The sequence below is a fragment of the Anomalospiza imberbis genome, chromosome 11 (assembly GCF_031753505.1).
Source record: "Anomalospiza imberbis isolate Cuckoo-Finch-1a 21T00152 chromosome 11, ASM3175350v1, whole genome shotgun sequence".
Lineage (NCBI taxonomy): Eukaryota > Metazoa > Chordata > Aves > Passeriformes > Viduidae > Anomalospiza > Anomalospiza imberbis.
In genome coordinates, this window is record NC_089691.1 from 19,112,876 (window position 1) to 19,137,121 (window position 24,246).

At 42.0% G+C, this 24,246-nt stretch overlaps 2 protein-coding genes across 16 annotated transcripts in view; one reads left to right on the forward strand and one right to left on the reverse strand.

The window, feature by feature from the left end:
• The window catches only part of FOXP1 (forkhead box P1), a 379,700-nt gene that overhangs the window by 254,811 nt on the left and 100,643 nt on the right, over window positions 1-24,246 (reverse strand). The window lies entirely within an intron of this gene.
• LOC137480858 (E3 ubiquitin-protein ligase Topors-like) lies at window positions 487-22,767 on the forward strand. Of its 2 annotated transcripts, XM_068202285.1 has the most exons (3): window positions 487-1,456; window positions 1,581-1,967; window positions 3,200-22,767. In XM_068202285.1, exons 1-3 carry the CDS (start codon window positions 1,404-1,406, stop codon window positions 3,207-3,209), a joined length of 450 nt encoding a protein of 149 aa, XP_068058386.1. In that variant the 5' UTR covers window positions 487-1,403; the 3' UTR covers window positions 3,210-22,767. The 2 variants fall into 2 exon arrangements, with proteins under 2 accessions (XP_068058386.1, XP_068058385.1); XM_068202284.1 differs by lacking the exon at window positions 3,200-22,767 and having other exon boundaries at window positions 1,581-3,103.

Sequence of the window (24,246 nt, forward strand, 5' to 3'; positions counted from 1 at the left end):
AAAGGGAGGAGGATATAAAGTTTTAGAAGTTTTCTGCAAAGCAATCTGCTAACTGAGCTTTATGAAACACATGGGAACAGACTTAGAACTTATGCAGGTCTTTAAAACTGGTGAAGTTGTGTGGCTTGCTAAAAGCAATGTCTGGACTATAATTAATCAGGATACAAGTACACTCGTGGTTTGGGAAGAGTCCTCTCACTCAGTCCCCACTACCTCACCCCTTCGTGTGTCTCCACTCACTCACAACTGCACTTCAAAGCAGTCTTTCCCTCACTTCACTTTGCTGCTGCAGCAAGACAAGGATCTGCATCACTCAGCTCCTGGTCCCTGTGGATACCACTGGCACGTGCTCTCTGCACAGTAAAGCACTAAACTAGTTTCACGTATCTGTTGCAGAGCTTTATCAGAAATGCCATTTAGGTAGCTATCCAAAACTTATTACTTTTCTTCCTCTGTGTACTGTGGTTAATCACAAAGAAGAAGTGCTCCTTTCAGCATGGCCTAGGCTGGGCACAAATCTGCTCAGGGATTCACTCAAAAGACCAGCTTTAGGCTAGGAATAAACCACCAGGTAAAACAAAATCAGGAATGGCTTCACTGCACTGATCCAAACAACCAGCAATCATTTCCAACCTTCTGCTCATCTTTCCAGGCTCTGACTGCAGGCTCACGGCCTGAGGAAGGACACAAGGTACAACTGCAAGGTGGCAGTAGGTGAGAGGGCAAGAAGGCTTGCTTTATCTGAACAAGCAATGAAAAGGGAATGGGAGATCACCAATCCTGTGAAATCCAGCAGAGATATCATGGAGAAAAAGAACTAAAGCATGGGAAGTGTGTAAGAGGGAGAGATACTGGCAGAAGCAGCAGCCCAGAGGGATGGCCTGCAGCAACAGAGCTCCAAGGGCACCATGAGCTGTTACCAAGTGAACCCTCTGGCCATGCATACCCAGAGACATCTGACACAGCCAGAGCAACCTGACAGCCCTGGGCAGACACGGCGGAGGGAAACACCGATGCCGAGCACAAGACAGGGGATGGGGTGGGCAGGGACAACCCCTGACACATGTGCTGGGCCCACAGAGCTGCCAGGCAGCGCCATGGCAGGGACGGCCCAGGGCCATGCCAGCCCCGAGCAACGGGTTCTGGTGTTGCTAACAGCCCAAGCGATGGGTTCCAGGGTCACCAAGGAAGGAACCAAGGTGCCTCCAAGCGATGACTGTGGTGTCACCTGCCCTGACTGTTCATACTGGGGCACGGAAGCTGACCCAGCCAGCCTGCGCACGGACTCCAGCCGAGCAGGACGCGAGGTGTCGAGTGCCAGGCCTTGGAGCTGGCAGTGAGCTGAGAGTTGGTCACAGCGCTCGGTCATTCACTCCAGAGCCACTGAAGGACATTCCCCGGCCATGCCAGGTTTGGGCAGCCGGGGCTTGAGGAAGGTGCGCTCACAGCAGCTGAGGTGAGCTGGACAGGGACACGTCACCCTGGGGAGCTGGGAGGGTTTCCTTCCTGAGAGAGCTGGGTGTCTCTTCCTCCGCTCCCTGGGCCCGTCAGTGACGATTGTGTCTCTTGCCCTTTCCCAGCATGGAGGGCACTGCTGCAGAAGCAGCAAGGGGGAGTGGCTCACCATCCCAAGTTCCCCCCAGCACACTGCAGTGCAGGGGCAGCACGGACAAAGAGGTGGAGGACCGCTGTCCCATCTGTCTGGACAGCTGGAGGGAGCCCAGCTTTGTGATGCCGTGCCTGCACCGCTTCTGCTATGCCTGCATCCTGCGGTGGGCCGACAACAAAACCCAGTGCCCCTTGTGCAAGGGGAAGATGACCTCCATCCTGCACTCACTGCGGGCGGATGATGATTTTGAGGAGCATGCCATCACTCCACCCGTGACACCACCAGTAGTCTTCCCAGCAAGAAGAGGTCACAGAGAGCCAGATGCTCCCAACCTCCATTGCCCTAGAGCACATCAACAGTGGGTGACAGCGGGAGATGTCCAGCATTTCGTGGGAGGCTTCCAGCTCCCAAACTGGATGAGCTGTTTCTCTGCCAACTCAGCAATACAACAGACCCTGCACTCGTGGTTCTGTCAGAGCTTGGAGATGCTGTTTGAAACAGCAACATCCAGGGCCCAGCACACACACATCCCTGAGCAGCAGCGTTGCAGGGAGGACCGCCACCTGCCACACCAGTGGGACACCCGTGGTGCCACAGGGCAGGAGGACAGCTCCTCATCTCTTACCCCTGACCAAGCAAGATCCAGTGTGGATGAGATGCCTAGCACCTCATCTAGTGCCATTGGTTGGGGTCCAAGTACACACCCCTCTGCTTCCACTACCATCCACGTGGAACAAGAGCCCCAGGAGGAACCAGAAATGCTGTGCCCAGGCCCTCCTAATTTCATTAGGGACAGTGATCCTTCAGCTGGGGAACCACGGCAACCACGAAAAAGGAGGGCCAGCAGCCCCAAAGGCTCTCCAGCTCGCAGGAGGCCACGTCACTGAGACTGAAGAGTGCCTCCATAAATCAGTTTCAGTTCCTGCCAAGGAGCCCTTACTGGAATCACAGAATATGCTGATCCATCACAATCATTGAGCCCAACTCCTGGCCCTGTGGAGGAGACCCCAAGAATCCCACCATGTGCCTGACAGCTTTGTTAAAATGCTGCTTTAACTCAGACAGGCTCAATGCTATGACTTGTTCCAGTTATCAACCACTCTCTGGGTGAAAACCATTTTTCCTGATATCCAACCTAAACCTCCCCCACAGCTTCACATCATTTCTTTGAGTGCTGCTACTGGTCACAAGAATGAAGAGATCAGTACCTGCCCCTTTGCTTCTCCTCATTAGGATGTTGAAGATCACAATGAAGTCTTGCCTCAGTCTCCTCAAGGCTGAATAATAGTTATATATAGTTATGTGTGTATATATATACACAGATAGATTGATAGATAGTTATAGTTACATAGCAATATATTCACACAGTTTTCAAAATAAATGAGTCTTCCAAAAACTGGTAATTGGAGTCTTTTCTAGGTGCATGTAATGCGTATGAAAGTACAAACAGAAGCATTTGCTACTTCTTTTCACCCTTCTTTCACCACTGGACAAAAGACAGCACAGATATTTAAACAAAGACACAAAATATCAATATACAAGAGGATCTCCCCTCCCTGACAGAGCCCCTCTGCTCTTTATTTTTCCCAGAGCTGCGTAGTGCACCAAGCAGCCTCTGCCAAAACCCTTGAGGACACTAAGACCTCCAAAAAGGCAAAATAAGGAGGATCTAAAGCAATAGTACTTCTCTGCAAAGCAACCTGCTAACTGAGCTTTACAGATTGGTCTCTACTCACAATTGCACTTCAAAGCAGCCTTTCCCCCACATCCCTTTTCTGCTATGGTAAGACAAGACAAAGATCTGCATCACTCAGCTCCTGGTCCCTGTGGGTACCACTGTGGCACGTGCTATCTGCACATTAAAGCAGTAACTAGTTTCACACATTTGTTGCAGAGATTCACCAGAAATGTCATTTAGGTAGCTATCAGATAGGAAAGAATAACCAAAATTTATTGGTTTTCTTCCTCTGTGTACCACAGTTGGTCACATGAGAGAAGTGCTCCTTTCAGTACAGCCTAGACTGGGCACAATTCTGTTCATGGATGCACTGAAAAGACCAACTTCAGTCTATGAACAAACAAACAAAAAAAAAAACCAAAACAAAAAAAAAAAAAAACAAACACCAAACAAAAAAAACCCCAGATAAAATCAGAGGATTTTATTTAAAATCAGAGAAGGGACGTGCATGGTGTTGGGGGACACAGAGCAGCCACTGCCAAACTCCAAAACCAATGCTGGCTGAGGTTAGTGAGGCTCCTGCCTTCACATACATCAGTGGGTTATTTTAAAAGAGAAAGAGACAGGTTTGTGGTGATGTTGCCCTTGGGCTTCCAGGATGTTGTTTGTTTGTTTTTTTAAATAATTTAGCAAGTTATGCCTCTATGTAACATATGAAGGTGATTTAATGTGGTAATTACCTATTACATTTGACAAGGTAATTAATGTAGCAAAATACCACTGTACAATGTGTAAATGTAGTTTGCTATCATTAAAATATGTGTCTGCTTAGCAAAGCTGTTCTGCTCATAAAAAGAAGAAAGGGATGGAAACCTCTCAACAGTGCACATTCTGGTATCTGAAGAGTATAGAGACTGACCTTCATCTTCAACTATGCTCCTGCTCAAATAGCAGGACCAGAAAACTTTAAAAACTAATAAAATTGGCAGCATCTTCCAGGAGCAGCAGAGAACTATGTAGATATCTTTAACACCTCAGCTAGAAATGCCTGAGACTTTGATGTCAACGTTTGTTTACAGCTCAAGAATAAAATATCCTTGAAAACCGTTTTCTTTTCAAAAATTCCCCTCTAACATGTCAGGTATATCAACCTGCAATGAAGGGCTGCATTGCTCTTGGAAAATGAAAACCAACAGCATCACTGAGATGCTCAGAAATTTTCAATCATTTTCAATGCTCTGATGACTTTGTCTCTACATGAAGCCACCTGAGCGTGCAATGACGTACAGGAGAAGTCAAAGACTCATTTACAGAGCTAAAGACAATCTAACAGGAACAAAGTAAATATTGTAAATATTATTAGCATTAAATAGCAAAAAATACTCCCAAGTCCAGAATATATTCAGATCATGTACTTGGGTCTATAGAAAATAAAAATACATTCTTGACTGAAATGCCCAAAACTAAACAAAAACCCTTCACTGGTTACACTCAAACCTTCCCTGAGTTACCAAGCAGCAGGATTAGCACCTGCTTCCAGCCTGGATTTCTAATACTGCGGTTTTCACCTTAGAATGCCTTAAATAGTTTATGGTTTGAAATAATCCTGAAGACAATGTACATCTGTTTGCACAGACAGGCTAACAAAGAATGAGAAAACAACACAAGCACCCACATATCAAACACAAGTGATTTAGAAGCAAAGGTATCCAATCTGTGATGCCATATTTAAGAGTTTCCTATCCTTATTTTAGGGACAGTATCCTTAGTAACCTTTTAAGAAGAAAAAATATACTCTTTTCTGAAATCATCTCCATTGCCAAAGGAATCCTTGCAAACACAGCAAGGATCTGCTGGCTGAAAGTATTTTTAAGTAGCTCTGCCTCTGCACTAGAGGTATTTCCATGGCAGTAACCACTACATACACCAGGAAAACTCTCCAGTCCTCCCAAACAAAAATGAAGGCTTTCATGATGACTACCAAGGAATACCCAAGCTAATCAAATCTCCTCCCACCCTTGATTCACAGAAATTTAGAAAAGTACTTTCAGAGGAAGAAGGTCCCCAAAGAAACCCTTAGGAGAACATTTATTAACCAGATGCAACCCACTTCATCTCATTCCTCTGCTACAGGGGACAAGGCTCACATTGGGACATACATTGTCCTCAGAGACTGGGTTAGAAACAATCCACAAGGATGTTTTTCCAGCAGTTTCCTTACCCATTTCACAAGAGAATACTTGTTTAGGATATATTTGAATGGCTTGTGACCCAGCTCCTAGGTGCAGCTTGTGACAACAGACAGACCTCCCTGCCCAGCAAAACAATGGATGGCAACAGGGGTTTCATTACTGTGACTGAGCCACATTCAGGGTGTCCCTCCTCGCCCTCATGCACCTTCCCCTGCCTCCCCACATCCAGGATGCCAGCGAGACAACTGCCAGGAGAAACATGATCCTGGCTCCTTTCACACCCAAGCACGAAGTAGCAGATGGGAGAAAAGCCTCCCCTTTCTACAGGTTCTTCTATTACTAATAGTTTTGATTTTATTACGTGGAGGTGAGAAACAAAACCAGACATTTGACTACACTGAGGAGAAAAAAAAAAGAATAAGGAAAGAAAAAGAGTGCCTTCTGTGGGGGACACACATTTGAATGATTCAACAGGCTACAAAGTCTTGAACAGAGCAGCTGCCAACCTCTTACTTGGAGAGGGAAAGCCATCCAGGTGCAGCAGCAGTGGAGACAGGAGCACGACTAAGGGCTGAGATTGGATGAGTTAAAAGAGCCTTCCCAGCTGGTATTTCTCTTGTGAGAGAAAGAAATACCCAATAACTGCAGAACACCTGTAAAATCACTATGCTGGGGAACTTGAGCTCCCCACAATTGCCCAACACAATCACACTGGTCACTTGGAGTAATCTGAAGTCCAGGTTGCTGGAGATAATGTCAATATCTCTGATCCAGACACATTTGCACTGGTGGTGCAGGAGCCTCAAGAACATCACGAGTTTGTCAGACAGTGGGTGCAAAATGGCTTGAAGGTGAAAGGTGGAAAAGTGTCTGTCTTAGCAATATTTAGAAAAAATCAAACCACGTTCACTTAAAGGAGTAAGGAAGAAAAGAATACTTTAGAGTGGCTGCAGCTTTATCTAAGACATATACACTCACAAAAATCTATAAATTAATATTCTCATTATTGAAATACTGAACTCTTAATTCTCTTTCTCATAAGCACTTCTTTGTATACACAAGGAAGCAGTGCTACCATTTACACTCTCTCCTCTTCTTACATGTTTTCACCCATTGCTTTAGACAAAAAAACCCCAGCCTGAAAACACCACCACACTTGAATCTATCACCAACACTTTAAGGGTCACGCAGGACAATCCCAGAAAGCCACTGAGAAGTTCACAAAGCTCCACAACACTTCATATTTTACAGAAAGAGCCTCTCATATAATGAACAGAGATGAAAACAAAAGTCATTCCTTACATTTTTTTCATAAGGGCAAAAATGCTTCACACATATAATTAAGTTACACATGGAAAGATGTTTTTCTTCAGTACTTTAATTATTCATCAGGTATAGCATTGTTTTACTGTATGAAATGTTTGATATACAGAAAAGCTTATTCTTTCAGAAGTATAATTTCAGCCTCTGTTCAATTATATTCTTCCTAGCAGTAGCTAAAGAGAGCCTTGGAAATGTTGTTTTCAGGCAGTGAGAAAATTCAGTATTGCACCTCTCCCCTTTGCTCCCCTCCTGAGCCTTAACTATGTTGTTTTCTTACAATTAATTATTTAGGTGGTTCCAGTAACAATATATGATTACTGCTGTGCAGTCACACAGACATGAGCTGAGCAGTGATACAATTCGTCGCTGTTTGTTTCATCTAGGACTTGTACTGTGTGAGAAAATAAATTTTCCTTCAACTTAAATGTTGCTTAAACTTAGCGATTCAGCATTTCAGTGTTATTTTTTAGGACGTAACCAGCAATAAAAGATTGCTATAAATATGTTCTCCCTATATTTGTGCACTGCGTAAATATACTTTAATGGTGGTAATTGAAATTTGAATAGGATGCCAACACCTGAGGCAGACTGACGCGACATTTCATTTATACAATTAAACATGAGGGTGGGGAAGCACTAAACAAACAATGTTTGTTACTTGTATGTTTCACATGAGACCTGTTTTCTCAGTTTATCTGTCCTGGGTTGGGTTTGGCAGGGTAACATCTAATGGAGCAGAGAATTAGTCTCTGGCAGGGTCTGGCACAGGGGAATGGAGAGATGCTTGCCACGAGCAGGAAGCCTACCACCCAAGCAGGGGACCTGGATGCCCAGACAGAGCTCAGGAGGGGGAATCATCCCTTCATGGATTCACAGCACAAACCCAACAGCAAAAAGCCATTTTAGACTGCACAAATTTGATCACCAGCTCACCAAGTGCAAGGTGGTGCTCCAATTCCCTCCATCCAACGGGCCCCAGGTCAGACCCTATACAAGTCCATTCCTAAAGACTCGAAAAGTACCTTCCCGCCCACATAAATCACGGAACTAAAAGTGGAATAAGCCAGGTATGTAACAAGTTACCTACACATAAAATATAACTGAATTGGGGAATCAATCACAGCATTTTGTAAGTATGTTTTTCTGCTGCAACACAAACCAGCAAAGAACAAAGTCAGCCTCAACTTTTCTGGCAGAGGGGGCAGAGAGGGAGACGTTACAGCCCCACATGCTGAAGCTGAGCAGATTCATATCCTCTCATCCCACCAGGAACATCCCCTCTTTAAATAAACTATTCCTGTTAATCTGTTTAGTCAATGCTTTGTGCTTCTGTCTGCATGCTGGTTCATCAGAGCACACCAAAGGATCTCTGCCATATGATAAATGCAGAACACAGAGTGAATAGTGCCCAACTCGAGTGCTTGTCATTAATGAACTCACAACTATTGCATAAAGGAAATGTGACACAAAAAAAAAAAAAAAAAAGAAAAAAAAAAAGCAAGAAAGGAGGAAAAAAAGTCTGTTTTTTACATTGTCATGGGTGGAATTCCATCCTTCATATGTGAGTGCAGAGAACTCAAAAGTAAGACAGAGGGCATGTGTGCACACGTGCACACCAGTGCAAATGCAGATATTATCAATATGGGATTGTTTTAATGCATATCAAATCACTCAGTGAGGGGTTTTTCTCTTTCTGAATCTGCACTCTATGGCCCACCAGTATTACATCGACTTTTAATATAACCAGGATTACAAATCAGGTGTCTCCCTAGGTAGTACTGAGACTCTAGAAAAAGCAGGTGCTATTTCCAGGCACGCATATGGGCAACCATTACAATATGAAATATGCACATGGTGATGAACAAGGTGGAACGGGAGGGGAATGTAATAATCTGAGACAAAACAGGGGCAGAGCTCACAGGACCCAGTTCATACCAGTGAGACAAGTTGAACGAACTCTGAGCTTGCCTTGTAAGGCACCATTGAGCAAATCAGCCTTCAGACATGAAGAGTGAAAACAGACAGGTTTTATCAATGCCAAAGCAAAACTTGCATGACCTTTCCAGGAAGGAGGATTTTGATGCAGGGCTCTTGCAGGACAAGATACAATCTGCAGGTTTGAAGAGACGCTGTGGCCACACACACTACAACTGTGCTGCCTTCCCATGTGACTTATTTTACAGATGTTAAAATTCAGCCGTCTCGCAATCCTGATTCCACCAAAGTACAATGCTTCAAAGAAAGCACTCTCAAAGCCAGAAGGATCTCCTGCGTCCCCCCAAGAGCACCCCTTCTTGAGGGTTACATATCACCCATCACTCTCTGTCATGGGCTGGAGATCCACACCCTCACAGTAAAAAAAAACCCCAGCAGTTCCCATCCATTTGAAGGACCCTTGCTCCTTCTCCAGAGCACACTTCCACCTCGTTATCAAGGAAGTTAATAACATAGCTGACCTCATGGAATCGGCATCATCAGCGAGATTCATCAGCAGGCAATAAACTCAAATAAATTAAACAGAATGAAAATGGAATGTATCAACTCCAGCCATTATTTTACCACAAAACACCTTTAATCCACCGTTTTAATTCTACCTCCAGTTGTGCCTTAAATATATATCCACAGCACATTATTTTTCTTAGGATTATTTATATCTTTGCATCTTTCCAAAAAATGAAGTCTCATCTTGTTTAATCCTTATCATATAAATACATTCAGTTTTTTTACCAATAACTACACACTAATCCTGTTTGGATAATTTATCAATGTTTCTGGACTTCAAAAACATAAAAAGGTATTATCTCATTTTTCACTATTAGCATCATATTTAAAAGACATTTTATATTTGATTTTAAAAGCTGATTGACCTGCTTACTTAAAAGAAGCTTGAGATTTTTTTCTTTTACTTTCTTTGCCATAAACTAAAGTAACGGTATCCATAGACTAGTGTTGGGTTTTTAGTTTAAAATACAGATAAACCCTCTCAAAATAAAAAAAAAGAAAAAAAAAAAAAAGAAAAAAAAAGAAAAACAGTGCTCTACCTTCAAACACATGTGCTGCAGGACTGAGCCTGTGTTCCAGCAACTTTCTTCAGCTACAACAGAGTCAAAAGCTCCCCATGAACACAGAACAACCAAACTTGAGAAATAGCTCAAGGTTATTAAACTGGAAGGTAACTGTTGACACATACTTGCTTTCAAGGGGTCCTTGGCAAGAAAGTGGCAGCAGTTACAACAAATTAACAGCATACAATAAAAGCGCCATAAACATGCAGCATACATAATAAATCCAATCAAGTCTACAAGCCGCAGAGATAAAAATGACAAATAGCCACTGTCTGGGAAAATAAAAAAATATACATTTCTCAAACACTGCTGTTCATCATTACAACATGTTTTTTCCCCTAAATCTAAAATACAAATTAAGTGATTTTAATATGAACAGCATTGTACATAATATATTTACTTTCCAGCCTCTCCTCTCCTTCCCCCTCCCTTCTTTTCCAGCTTGCAAAACCAGGGAAACTCCTTCAGCAAAGCTTTCTTTGGGCTGATTTGCTTTTTAAAGATCTGTGCTGTGTTCCCAGTGTTTATACAGATGTGAACTGAGTGATGCTCAGCAAAACACAACGAGCATCCCTGCACTGACAGAACACAAATACCACCACACTTACAGCGGCTGTTGCTCCATAATTTACTGGCTGGCTGCATTAATTTCCTGCATCTAATCTGTTTCTAATTCTAGCTGCTGAGTTTGGGATCTGAAGTTTCTAGCCAATACGAGGCATTTCAAAGTTTGAGCAGCGTGCACCAAGTTTTGGAAGATGAGGCCATCCCAAAAGGGAGCAAACGGAGGTGAATCGGGGTCCATTCAACGTCTGGATATCTTTAGTGCCAGATTTAAGAGCCCTTCTTGCTAGCAAGTAGCAACTTGGCAAGGTGCAGCTTGGAAGCCTCTGCCTGCTCTACCTGCATCAATATTCCAAAAGGAGCTGCCACAGTGGGAAGACTCTCATAGGACAGGGAAGACTAACAAGCTCTCATGCAAGAATAATTAAAAAACTAAATATATAAAGTGCTTCAACTGCACAAACTCCTCCTTGTTAATCAAAGGGGGGAAACAAAAGACTTCCTTAAATATCACGTATATGGTAAGTGTAATAACAGAAGAAAATTATTACAATTACAAGTCATTAAAGAGAGTAATTAAAAATAACTGTTTAGATAACAATGACTTTCTTGAAATCCTCATAACAGAGGTTCAACTTTTTAATCACTTTTCTGCAATAACTCGCATAACTTCAGAATAATTGCAGATTTTTAATTTTTATATACTGAAAGAGCATGAAAGTGAAACCCATAAATTATATGCTAACTCCAGCTGTTAAATGTTGGCATTTTGTCTTAAAAAAAAAAAAAAAAGTTCAAAATCTGTTTCCTTAAACCAAGGAAATGTGGAAAAAGGCCATCCTGCCAGTGGAAACATTCAACAGCAGAATGCTCATGCTGCGGTTTCTTGCCGAGGCAGCAAACTTCTCTAAAAGGGAAGTTACTGCCAACTCAAATACTGTTTGCTTTCACACCCAAGAACAAACTGTGTGCATGGTGAAGGCTTCCTGAGGGCTCAATGCAGCTGGAGCATGCTGAATAAAGGTAACTAATGTCAAAGCTACTGTAAACTTGTTCTCATTTTTCTATCAGCAAGTTCTCATCAATGAAAACAAGGCTATTATTCCCTCATCCTTCCTTAAAAAAAACAAAAAACCAAAAAAAAACCAAAACCAAGAGAGAAATTAACTTTTATTTTTATTTACCCTCATTTTACTCCTCCAGTTTATGGTTTAGGGCATTTTTTGCTGCTGTTTCTAAGTGGGCAAACTTGTTTGCAAAACTTTCCCCTGCCCTTTCAGAGGACAGGTCAAGCTCAACTTCATGAGCACAATAAAGATGAATTTCCAGGGCTGAACACAATATGCAACAAGGTTCCTCTCCCTGAGCAGGAAATGCAGAGGGAGGGTTTCAGTGCAACTTGACAAATTAGAGCCAGAAAGGCGAGCCAAAGCAAACATCATTACTGGGAGGGCCCTGCTCGAGCACAGATGACAGTTGGACGGGTGTCCTGTCCTGGCTGGCCACAGTCACGCTACCGTTACGCAAGGCGGGCGGGCAGCTCCAGTGGAGCTGGGCAACAGCTGCTTCCTCGGGGCAAGTCCAGCTACTGCCCCCCCGTCTGCTGCACGCTGTGGTAGAAGGGCTGTCGTTCTCAAAAACATGCCTAGGAGAGATTTTTCCCTCCTCGAGAGCATGCCTGGAAGTTAAAAGCCCAAACTACTGCATTTAAAGAAAAGGGATTTTTCCCCTTGCTCATCAAAGGAACCTGAGAAAGTGCGGCTATTGTGACAGCATGAGATAATAGCAGTTTCATCGACGGTTCCACTTTGAAATCAATAGTTATATTATTTTGAAATACAATGAAGGAAGGAATTAAGATTCTTGTAACATCTAAGAAAAAACTAAACATTATCAAATCCTGCCTTCCCTCTTCTAGCCAGCTGGCATACCCAGAATCAAACACAGTTAATCATTTAAAGGAAGAATCCTTTTCAAAGTAGAAAATCACACCGTTTATTCCAGAACTCCTACTCAATACTATTTTTTTCTGTGTACTAGTGCCTAACACAACACACTGAAATGGCATAAGGCATAAATGCATCTTTATGAAAGAAACCATGAGATTGAGTGAGCGGCCGAGTCTACTCAGGAGTCAACTCTCTTCCTTCAGCTGAGCTTAAGATGGGGCTGAGGTGGAGTTACCACCACCCTGACCTTACCCACCTCAATGCACCCACACAGCTGTGTGAAGTTCCCAGTCACCTGTCTTCTGATCATTTTGCCACAAAAAAAAAGGGTAAGAAACCAAAGTTATGACACACAACATTAAGCATTAACCCCACCCTGCACACAGACTGAAAAAGATAATCTTTCCTTTCGAAGATGGAAAGATAAAAATTGGTCAGCCCTCCTCTGATAGCAGAGCTGCAAAATAAAGATGCTTCTCGCCAGGCCCCTGCGATGATTGATGCTGCAAGCCTCTCCCTCCTCCATCACTCCCTACCTTGTCTGGTCACTGGTGGAGAACCAGGCAGCCACAGACACGCAGGCGGATCTTGCACCTTCTCAGGCCACAATCCTCCCGTGCCAGGCTGCTGCCGATGTCCTTGCAGCCGCCGGAAAACAGGCCACAAGGTTCAAGTTAACTGCAGAGTGTTACTACACTGAACATCTGGTCATGAATGAACGGATTGCCCACTAACTCTCAGCGTTGGGCAGCTGATGAAAAATTCAACATTTTCCTTGTTGGCACAGTTGTTTTGGAGAATTCTCTAGAGCTTCCTGAATTATATTAAGAAAATTTCACTGCAGCAATCTATATCTGTGAGAACAGCTGGTGTTGAAAGGGATCTGCTGCACTCGGTGTGCTGGGGGACCTCCTGTTGGATCATGCTACTCTTACAACATTTGTCCTTGAAAACTTAGCTCTGCCGCGAGGTCCTACAGACAGGACTGTTAAACTTAAAAACAAGCTAAAAAAAAAATAGAAAAAAAACCATGTTAAATTAGGAAAGGGCATCTGGGTGAGAGAAACAAGCTCTCCAGGTCAGCCAAAGACACTCAGCATCTCCACTTGCTCATGAGGCTTGGCTAAGCCGGGACAAGCTCTATTCTCTAAAACACAATGTTATGATTTCTCACCACTTTCTGCCCTCTCCCAGCATTGTTTTAGTTCAGTAACAGAAATCTCCATTCTGATAAACTCTGGGTCAAACAGCTGAAATGCCTCAATAAATTTTATAACACAGATTTCCCTCCTGCGAAGTCTCTCGCTCAACTGCCACACGCCAGTTGCACAGATAAAAACCAGCTCCACACCATTCACTGAACTTGTCTAAAACTCAGACTTGAGAAATCAACCAAAAAATCAAAGGGGAGAAATAAATTCAAGCTGGAGCTCAAAAAAAAAAAAAAAAAAAAAAAAGTGTTTATTTCAGGACAACAAAATTTGAATTTTAAATCTTATAATATTTTAAAGAAATTACTTCTTGGTTGTGTGATAGTATAATAATAAAACATGTATATCTTTTTTCTTAAGGAAGTGGTAAACTTAAGTCATGCTAAATTTAGGCTATTATCTATGCAGCATAAATTTCACTTCTGTGTATAAATGCTAACTTGCATATTTCTCCATGGTAACTAAACTATGATTAAAACAACAGTGAAACCAGCCTTTAAAGCCACCTGTTTAACTAGGAACAACCTAATTTACAAAAATACTTAAACTTAGAAATTTCATGGGAATCTAGATCACGTTTTTCCCAATAGAAAGCTCACTTTTCCATGATCACATAATTGTAATATACTTGGCTTTGGTTGGTAATAATTTTTTTCTCTTTTTTTTTTAAACTAGTGTAATTTTTTCCTTCATTGTTCAGCCTAACACAAGTGGTATTTAAGATTATAAAGAATAAGTCTCTAATAACCCTTTCCGAAAAGGAAGTTATTTTGCTCCTTTGAAGGGATTAATTTACCTAGAAAGTATCTTCATGTTTTACAAAAGGAACAAATGAAAGAAATGAGAAAATCCCAAACTGAAATTCCCATTAGATATGGTAAGACACCTTCAAAACTCATTTTTCTGTTGCGATATCCTTGTAATTTACTAATGAAGAAATGGACTGTTTTTATGGGTCAAATTAAAGAAATAATTATAATACAACCCAGAATAGTAAAAGTGTAGGTACAAGCAATATTTTCTTATTTAATTATAAAGCATAAAAATAGATTTGAATATGAATCATTTTTTAACCATAGAATTAAATTTAGTATTTAAATACTGAAAACCCCTTGAAGTAGAAATATCATCATAATGGGTTTAGTTTGGTGTGAAATACATGACTCATATATTCATGACACATATCTAAAAATGCCTCATATTAAAACTTTATTATAATAAAAAATTGATCACCATTTTTGTCTACTGGTTTTCACATGATGTAATACCTAAGGCCAAATCTCTAGCTTTTAAGTAATGATGAGTGAAGTAGTTTCACAGCAGCACCTCATAAAATGTTCAAAGTCCATTGCATTTACACTTGCCCATCCAATGTCATATACAAATGTATGGCGGATGCTAATTAGGTAACAATGGTTTTAAGGTAATGCCGACAAAAATCAACATTAAAACCTTTCCCTGCGATTAACAGCCCTGAAAGGATGAGAGAATACAGCTCCCAAGTCAGAACCAACACAGTGAGAGGAGAAGACCCACAGTGCCTGATCAGACATGAAATAAAGCCCCAGGTGTGCAGAAGTTTATGAGCAGGCTGGGCTTTACACCGGGAGATCCTGCCATGGAGCTCAACTGGACAAATACTGCAAAAATTAAAGCAAGCACAGAGATGGGACTTTGGAGTTGCAGCAAACAAATTGTCAAAATGTGAGTCCAAGAGCCACATGTGGTTTGGACTGACAGTGATCCTCACACCAGCTCAAGCATTTTCTCAGGTTTATTGTTTTCTCACCAGTTTCACACTTGTTAATTTACCTAAAAACTTTAAAAAAAAACCAAAACAAAACCATTTTGTTCTAAAAGATCAATACTCTTTTTTAAAAGAAAAAGTATTCATGTAAAGTTCACCAGATTCTCATTTGTTGCAGATGCTGTCCATCCAAGAACTGAAGCCCATTCAAGCAAGAAAGGCAAAATTATTTTGTTCTTAGCCCAATTTTTTTTTTCCTAGATCTGTCGAAATTTTGTGAACAGTTTTGTTGCCTTTATGTAACCAGGGTCTCCTCTTCATTTTGTTGCTGAGGTCTCTCCATAAATTAATCAAAAAACACACTTAAATCTAAGTAAAACCACAAGTACAAAGCAAGTAATCTGGAGTTTTAAGGCAGGAATCACCAATAAAAGAAACAGAATGTTAAAAACTGATCAAATTTGCAATTCTGTCTGCAAATCAATACACTTTTCAGAGTCAGGTGACTAAATATCAACAATCACCAGTCCTTCAGAAGGGAAATCATTTCCACAGAGCAACAGAAATATCTGTAAGTTGGGGTACACAAGTGGAGATGGGACAGGAGAAGCAGGGCAGGTGGTGAACATTGTCCAACCCCTCCTATCAATGGGAAGCTACAGAAGCAACCAGACAGACCAAGACATCCATGAAGTTCTCAGTGATTCCCTGTGCACAAGCCAAATATTTGGGGAAGGCGGGTCAAGTGAAGGATGAACAGGGCTGGCTACAATAACTGTGCTGGTTCTACTCATCCCATTGGGGCCCTACACTAACACTGGACATTTTAGTGCTCTAATCTGTGGTACAGATCTCTTCCACGCTCAGAAATCAATCACTTGGAAAGCTGATGTAGCTGTGTTATACTAATTAAACTTTGTTTTGCACCAGAGTCCTGCATTTGCAGTGTGTGTACAGTATGTAAATTATACAAATTACAAGAAAAGTTGATTAGCGTAATTCAAATCTCAGCGCAGTTACTAAAATTAACAGTGAATACAAATTATACAGAATCACTTCAGTGCTGCTGAGAAGCTCCTCACACAAAGCATGTTACCAGATTCACAGAAGTGGACACCAAAACAAGGAAAAACAAGCTTGAGAATGTTACAGACAACTGTTCCCAGGGAAATTTTGCCCAAAAATCTTTCACCCAACCTTATTAATTGTTCATGGCTATTATTCAGGATGAAATATTTAGGTGTTGTCTGCCTTGCTCTGTTTGCAGCTGTGACAGCCCCACTTGCAGCATTTTCTTACCATCTCACATTAGGTGAAATAAGGAAGGTAAATGAAATGTTCTATAACAGTGGCAGCAGCCATTTTCTTTCTTTTTTTTTTTTTTTTTTAACAGCACTCATGAACTTGTTGAGATTTGAAGTTTGTCCTGCAGGTCTGGGATATCTCACCTGGACACATTCACCCACTGCAGAGATAACACAGGGCACTATACAAGAGGGAGCATTTCTGTTCCATTAGGAAGGTCCTGCTGGAGACACCAAAATGCCCAGTTCCCTTTGTCCCGCCCAGTAACCTCCTCCTGTGTTACTCATCCTTTGACCCCCTGCCCCTTTGAATCCTAGGCCCAAGGAGTCTCCAGCTGACTGTGCTTCTGCAACACCCAGGACACCCATGGGAACACAAAAAGCCACCAAAGATCTTACACAACACTGCCTTGACCTCAGTCATTGGCTGCCCATGAACCTGAGCATAACCAAAGTCAAGGAGGCAAAAGTCACACAGGTAATGAAGAAATATTAGCTGTAGTCTCTTGGACTTCTCCACACTAGCCAGTCTGCCTGCCATTGCTCAACAGTGCAAAACAATCCAGAACTGGTATTTCAACTTGATTTCTATCACTAAAATGCCAAGTATGAAGTTTTGACAATGAATCTGTGATGTTTGTAGCAATAAGATTTATTTCTATCGGAGAGAACAGCAAGAAGGACTTAAAAGAGGACGAGGTAAAAAAAAAAAATAAAAGGCATTTCATTTGAAAGGCAACAACATTCTAATTGTGTTGGGAGCAGGGAAAAATAACCCAAACACAAAGGACAGCAGAAAACAAAAATTCATTTGAAAAATGCTTCTATAAAGTCATTAGACTGAATGTGTCCAAACCGGACTTGTGGTTATCCCAGACTCTGAGACAATAGTATTTTTCCTAGCCTGCTAGCAATGATAAAGGTCTGGATTAAACAGGAAGACAGGAAATTCAAAGTTAGCTTAAACTCTATTCATAAAAGGGGATGGGCTTACCAGTTCAGATAAAATAATGATTAAAAAATATTAAGAAAAATCTTAAGTTGAAATCTGATGAGAAAGTCATTAAAAGGCTACAGTATACTTTATTCTATTTTAATATTCTTTTCAAACTTCCTGTGCTTCAGTGAAAACCAGTATTACAGTAAGCTGCAAAACCAGGAAAGTGCCTAACCTACAGCAGCAGCAGCGGACTCTTCAAATAAAACCAGTTTCATGACATTTCAGCAGAATTCCCAGACCACAAGGCACGTATATAAGAATTTCAGATGCTTATCAGAAGCTGTTTCTCTGAACATTTCTCTTGCTCCCTCCCCACCATCTATCAGCCACCTGCCACGTCAAGCAAGACACAAGACATGTCTAAGCAAGACACAAAAAGACAAAGTGAAGTGTAAAGACCCCTAAAATATACAAGGGCAAAAGAGGTATTGAAGCTATCATTCCATCTCCCCGACTGAACATCTTGACTTTTGCAAGTTTAGATCAGAGTAACAGCTGAGAGCAACAAAAGACAACGAAGGATGCGGATGGGGCTCTGAGTAACCTGGTCTAGTGGAATGTTTCACTGCCCATAGCAGGGTTTGGGAAGTGGATGATCTTTAAGGTCCCTTCCAACCCAAACCATTCCATGGCTCTATGCTCTCTTCAAAATTCTCCCTTCACTACTGATCACTTCACAAATATTAATATCAATAGCTACCAATAATTATCAGCTTTACATAAATAGATGCACATTGCAATTTCAGCTGATGATAAACCAAAACCAGTCATGCCTGAAAACACATCAGCAGCTGGCACAGACAACTGACCATGGGCAGCACATGGCCCAACACAACAGTGTGAGCAGTTGGAAAATGCTCTGGCAAGCACGAGGTCCTGAGGAGGATGTGGTGGTGGGAGGTCTGCACTGAGAGGTGGTGGGGGGAAGCAGCCAGAGCCACACAACTGCACAACAAGACATGAACATGAAAAAAGCCAAGAGACGGCGCTGCGTAAGGACCGGGAAAAGCATTGTAACAGCGTTCCCATGGGAGAGGGGCTGGCCACAGCTCCTCAGCAAACACAGCCAAGCTGCTCAGTGCAAAAGTTCAGAGCCACAGAACAAATTATTTCCTCCTTAATTGCCCTTTCTTAGGCTTTGCCCCTCACTTCCCCACAGCCAGCACACGATGCTAGGGCCACGCTCAGCAGCCGCTCTGTGCATTCTCCACTGCCTCCATAACCTCCACCTGTGCTGGAAGGATGTGTGAAGACCAGCCTCTGTGGGGGGATACAGGCAACCCACTCCCCAGCTTGACTCTGATGGAGTTAGGCTGATTTACACCGATATTCTGCCTGCATAAAAAAAATTAATATTCCAGCACACTTGTTTTTGCTGTTGTCAATTGCCTCAGCAAACCCTCTTCTAAGACCTGAGATCCTTTGGCTTAACATGATCTTGAGCTGTTTTCATAGAATTTGAGCTTTTCAAGTTATCCACTCCATTTCAGCATAATTATTTCCTTTAAATATCCACTTTATTAGCACGAGCAATTTTGAACTTTTTATGCTGTTTAAATTCAAACATAAATTTGTACACAACAATAAAACACGCCGCTAATTTGTCATGCCTCTCTGAGCAACTGTGTCACTCACACCAAGAACCACTGACTGTGGTGTTCAGAGCTTTCGTTCTTATTTCACATCACTCAATTGAGCCTTCTGTAGAAAAGCTTTTAACAACCACATCTGGTCTTTAATAAATCACTGCACTTTGTCTTCCTGCCAAAACTCCTCCTTTATCTAACTTACATCTTCATGATGAGATAGGAAATCACACATTATGGTGGTGACAAACAATTGTAATTATGTCATTAGTAGCCATTTAGTCTACAAAGGTTCTCAGAAAGGAAATATAATGCACAATAAGAAATATAGGATAATACATTGATCACAGTTCTAATCCGCTTTTTACTTCCCAAGTGTAAAAAGCTGGCATAATTCATGGGCACAGCAGGCAGTAATAGTATACCACTTTATGAACTATGCAGCTATTTTATTCCCCTATCTACTTAAAAATAAAAAAGCTTTTAATAGCTTGATTTAGACATAAAAGTTATTTATGATGCTTCACTGATTATAATATTTATTTATTTAACTTTCCATGAAAGTGATTCTTTCTGAAATGTAAGCACATATTACGATATCGAAGATCTCAGAGAAGAACCATTACACTAGCAAAGAAAAAGTGAGGAAGAAATTTTGTTATTGGAAAGAATTCAGAAAACTCATCTCTGTACCCTGTATGGCTTGGAAACCAGCACACCACAAATAGAAACAGCTCTTCTACCATTTAGGAATTTTTTTAAAAGCAATTAAAATATAAACAAGGGAAGTTTAAGAGTTCACTAAGAACAAAGGTGTCATTTAAACCAGCTCATATTCTGGAATATTCACACGTAAAGAGCAACTGGAGTCTGACTGCAATGACAGGCTACAATGGTGCCTTAAACATTTCAGTTCAAATCCAGAGTGCTTTTGGGACAAATTGCATTAGGCTTCACTCAGTGCATTGTAATTCACATAACAGAGCAGGCTCAGCAAACTTCAGCTGGATTCCTCTCCAATGAAAGGAGACCAGCTCCAGGAGCACCCCTTTGAACCCATGCTCAGCACCAAACTCTCAAACCACAGGACTGGATCAAATCTGGGACAGTGTACAACCTCTGGAAAGCTCCCAGGTCTATGGCACCAGCTGCTTCTCTCCACAGAGCCACTGCTTTTGCCCAGCATTGCTGAACAATGCAGACATAGCTCCAGAAAGCTGCAAACCACCCAAAAGATTTGTTTCTATTGCCAACTGTTTCACATTTTTATAACAATCCAATAATGAACTTCATTTAGGTTTCCAAAATCATCCTCATTTTGAAGACATGCTTTAGAATTATTACCCCCTCCATCACTAAGTGAGTTTGTCCCCCACAGAACCTAACACAAGTTTGGGTATTTTGCAGAAAGACCTGGATTCTAACACCTTTACATATTTTGGCCTCCAGCTGTCTGCATCCCTGTGCTGTAAAATAAACACAAGGCTACTAAGCACCCATAACATACAAAACCATCATATCAGGACGAGTTATTGTATTACCCAAAAGAGTGGTTCAATTTCCTTCCCATATTTGTGAAAACCAGTTCCACAAAGGACCCCAAAGAACTGCAGGGAGCCAACACACAGCACCATGGTACCAGCTCTTCTACACCAGTCTGAGCTACAGTGCCCCAAATTACTGCAGGTGCTGTTCTGGAAAGTTTATCTCTCAATCTCTGAACCTTCTTCTGCCTGGTGTATTCCCCACCCCCTCATCCCGCCAAAGGAAAACCATCTCTCAAGATATCCAAACACCCACTCCTGCTTTCATGCTTGGTTTTTTACAGTCTCCACTGTTTCCTGTTAACTGTGACTACAAACCTTCCCCTACATTCAGCCAGGTGAGCATCACGCACCTCTGTATCTGGCCAAGGTATCTCCAGCAAGGCCAAATCAACACTAGAAGGACCAAGTGGTCCAAAGCTTGTTGGTAGTATAACCTGGAGGAAGCAAAATCTCCACCAAAACCACGCTCGTACAGTGAGGCATTAGGCAGCAGAGATGCTATCCACTTTGAAATGCCTGTTCCAGTACAGGGTGGGAGAGCTACAGCCAGGCCTGAAAACAGTCAAATCAAAAGTCCATCCAAGTTAAATTCCTGTACTTCCAAAAAAAACCTGATTTGGTGTTTTAGGCGATGTATCACCCTTTTTTTTTTTTTTGTTCACACCAAAAGCTGTGCAGTGCAAACACATTGAGTACTACAATTTTGCAGAGTCCCAGGGAGAAAAATGATGCCTCAACCCAAAGGAAGAGGAGTATGTGACATTGCACGGTACTTAGCTTAGACAAAAATAATTACTCTTACTGGGAGAGAAACTTCAAATCATGCAAGTTGTATGTTTCAAGTTGTATGTTTCCAACCAAGGGCCTGCAGAACTGAGCAGCACTGGCCAGGCACTGTGAGGAAACTTCGGACAAGAGCTGTTATGAGGAGCTTTTGTGTGAACAATGGAGACGAGCTTTAGTGTGAACAATGGAGACGAGCCTTCGAGTGAAAATTATACACTAACTCCTGGGAAACTCTTCCACACCAAAACCACAGGATAAGCCCTTGCCCTTGGGCTTGCTACCTTGCAGCAGCATGGAACTCAAAGCCAGTCAACTGGGTCACAAGGCTAAAAGCATTTCTACCTTCCCCAGCCAAGAAAACCACTTCCCGGTGGTACCTTTCATCTCAGGCTCGCTGCAGCACTCCCCACCCTCCTCCTGCAAACAAACAACATTAACCCTTGCCTCCTAGAGATCCCACTGTCCCAAGGCTCAGCAGTAAGGAATCAGAAGGCTTAGATAAAAGGATCGAGGCAAGATGGGAGAAAAGGGAAAGAGAAATAAAAAAAAAAATAAGAGAGAAATAAATTCACTAGTCTGACATCAGCAGAGCTCATCGCTGTCTACCTGGGAGCAGCACTTAGCTGCAGGGGAGCATCTTATACTTCTGTAACTCACACGACCAGTGGGCAGATCATGAAAGTAGGACACATCTTCCATAGGTCTGCAAGAACAATAGGGAATGATACACAGGAATTACTTTTTGAAACCCTTTCACCTAAACCATGAAGGAAAAAAAAAGGAGGGGGAATGCTTCAATGCCATTTTGTCCTCTATTTGCTTCTTGAAATCCTTCCTTTTTTGCAAACCTAATTAAAATTAGGAGAGTACAAGAGCAAGTGAGACTCAATCAGACTGCCTGTTCTACTCTGAACCACCTACGAACACCTTGTCTGGAAAAATATGAACTGAGCAATCAGTCACTACTGGACAAAACAGGAAAATTTCAAGACAACCAGCTTCAGGTTACTACTAAAGTGGTTAGAATCGTGCCTCCACAGGTACACACAGGCTGGATTTTTATCCTTGACAAGGTTGCAGGGACCTTTTGCTTACATTTAGGCAGTTTCAAAAAGTGAAGAGACAGACTTTCATTTGACCTGGTGCAACAGCCTGGCTGACCTGGAGTGCAAAGCTGTAGATGATTTCCAAAAATGCCACAGCCGTTGATTAAATCATGCTGCAGCTAAGAAAACCCTAACAAAGATTATCCACAGCCCTCAAAAGAAAAAAAAAATCTACATTTCCCAGTACTAATAGTTTAACATTAGCCCTTTGAGGAACCATTCTTTCTTTGGTTTTACCTCAGGAGCCCAAATACAGACCAGACCTAGAGGGGCTGTACTGTAGTACTGTAGTGAGGAGCACGGTCAGCTCCATGGTGTTGCTTGGATTGACCTTCAAGCTTCAAATACCTTATTTTACCTTGCACACTTTTATATAGGAAGAGAAGGAGAACCACACTGACCCAGTCTGTTCCTCCAAGGCCCTGGAGCCTCTCAAACAGAGCTAAATAAAAAAGGGAAGATTTTCACGGACCTACAGGAACTCTGGGTATCTTGTAAAAGAAACATCTACTGAGGGAAACTCCAGAAGGGCCCGTCCAAGCTCCACACTCGAACCTCTAGGAACCATCTCTTGTTTTCTGCAGAAGCAGCCAGGAGAAACACTGACACCCATAACACTTGCCAAGCTTCACTGAAGAATTCAAATGAAGGTCTCGTTCTCACAGAAAAATCTGTTCTCTGTTTAGCTAGTCCCACCTCGCAACTGAAACTGCCAGTGAACCAGGCTGTTGGGTCAGATATACTACATTATGCCCAGGACAGTACCCTCCATGCTTCTTTGAATATCTTATCACCACTGGTTTCCAATTTCTTGCTGATATAGGTGACTGCTCTGACATTTTTCAACCTTGCATGTACTGCTTTACCTTCAAAAGGGAACCGAAACCCAAGGACTTTCAAGGCAGCACTTATTTCTTACTTGTTTTGCAACACACCTTTTTCAAGGCACTTGGACCATCCAACTTCCCACCCTTGGCATTGAGAACCACTTTCTGACACATGGATCAAGTCTCCAGGTAGAAAAGATTTCTCTCACCAAGCCTTGTTTTGCAGTTCTGCAAAAACACAGTTTTCTGCTTATTGGGAGAAGAGTTTGTGTTGAAAGGAAACATTTTTGCAGGAATAAATCTGCAATTGTAATTGTATAACTGTAATCGAGAAATAAAGACAGGACTGTCTCAAGGTTTGCCTGTCTAATCCAATATAATAAATCAAGGACATTCACTCCTCCAATTAATGCATTTAACAAAAGCCTAAATGAACTAGCAGTTAAGTGACCACGTGAATGGTCTATACTAAGCAGATAAATCACCCACTATAATGCACACACCTACTTAAAACCCTCTCTAGCACATCTTTTGTCTTGAAAGCTGGTGACAGATTCTCACCCTGACAGCAAAACCAAAATGTAACCAGTGTTTTTCAGGGAATTCAGTATCCAGCAAAGGTTAACGCTGTCCCCAGAGAGGTCATGGTAATGTTTAACCAGAGGTGGTCACCACTGCAGCTCATAAATACTTGGGGCAGGCAGGTGCCATGCAGATCCAAAGACATCTAGGATTGGAAAACCACATATAGT

What these genes read in the sequence shown, in the direction of transcription:
- LOC137480858 (XM_068202284.1), top strand. Translation starts at nt 1,404, where the DNA reads ATGCCAGGTTTGGGCAGCCGGGGCTTGAGGAAGGTGCGCTCACAGCAG. An exon ending in GTGCGCTCACAGCAGCTGAG is followed by an intron (nt 1,457 to 1,580) that starts GTGAGCTGGACA and finishes GCCCTTTCCCAG; the next exon opens with CATGGAGGGCACTGCTGCAG.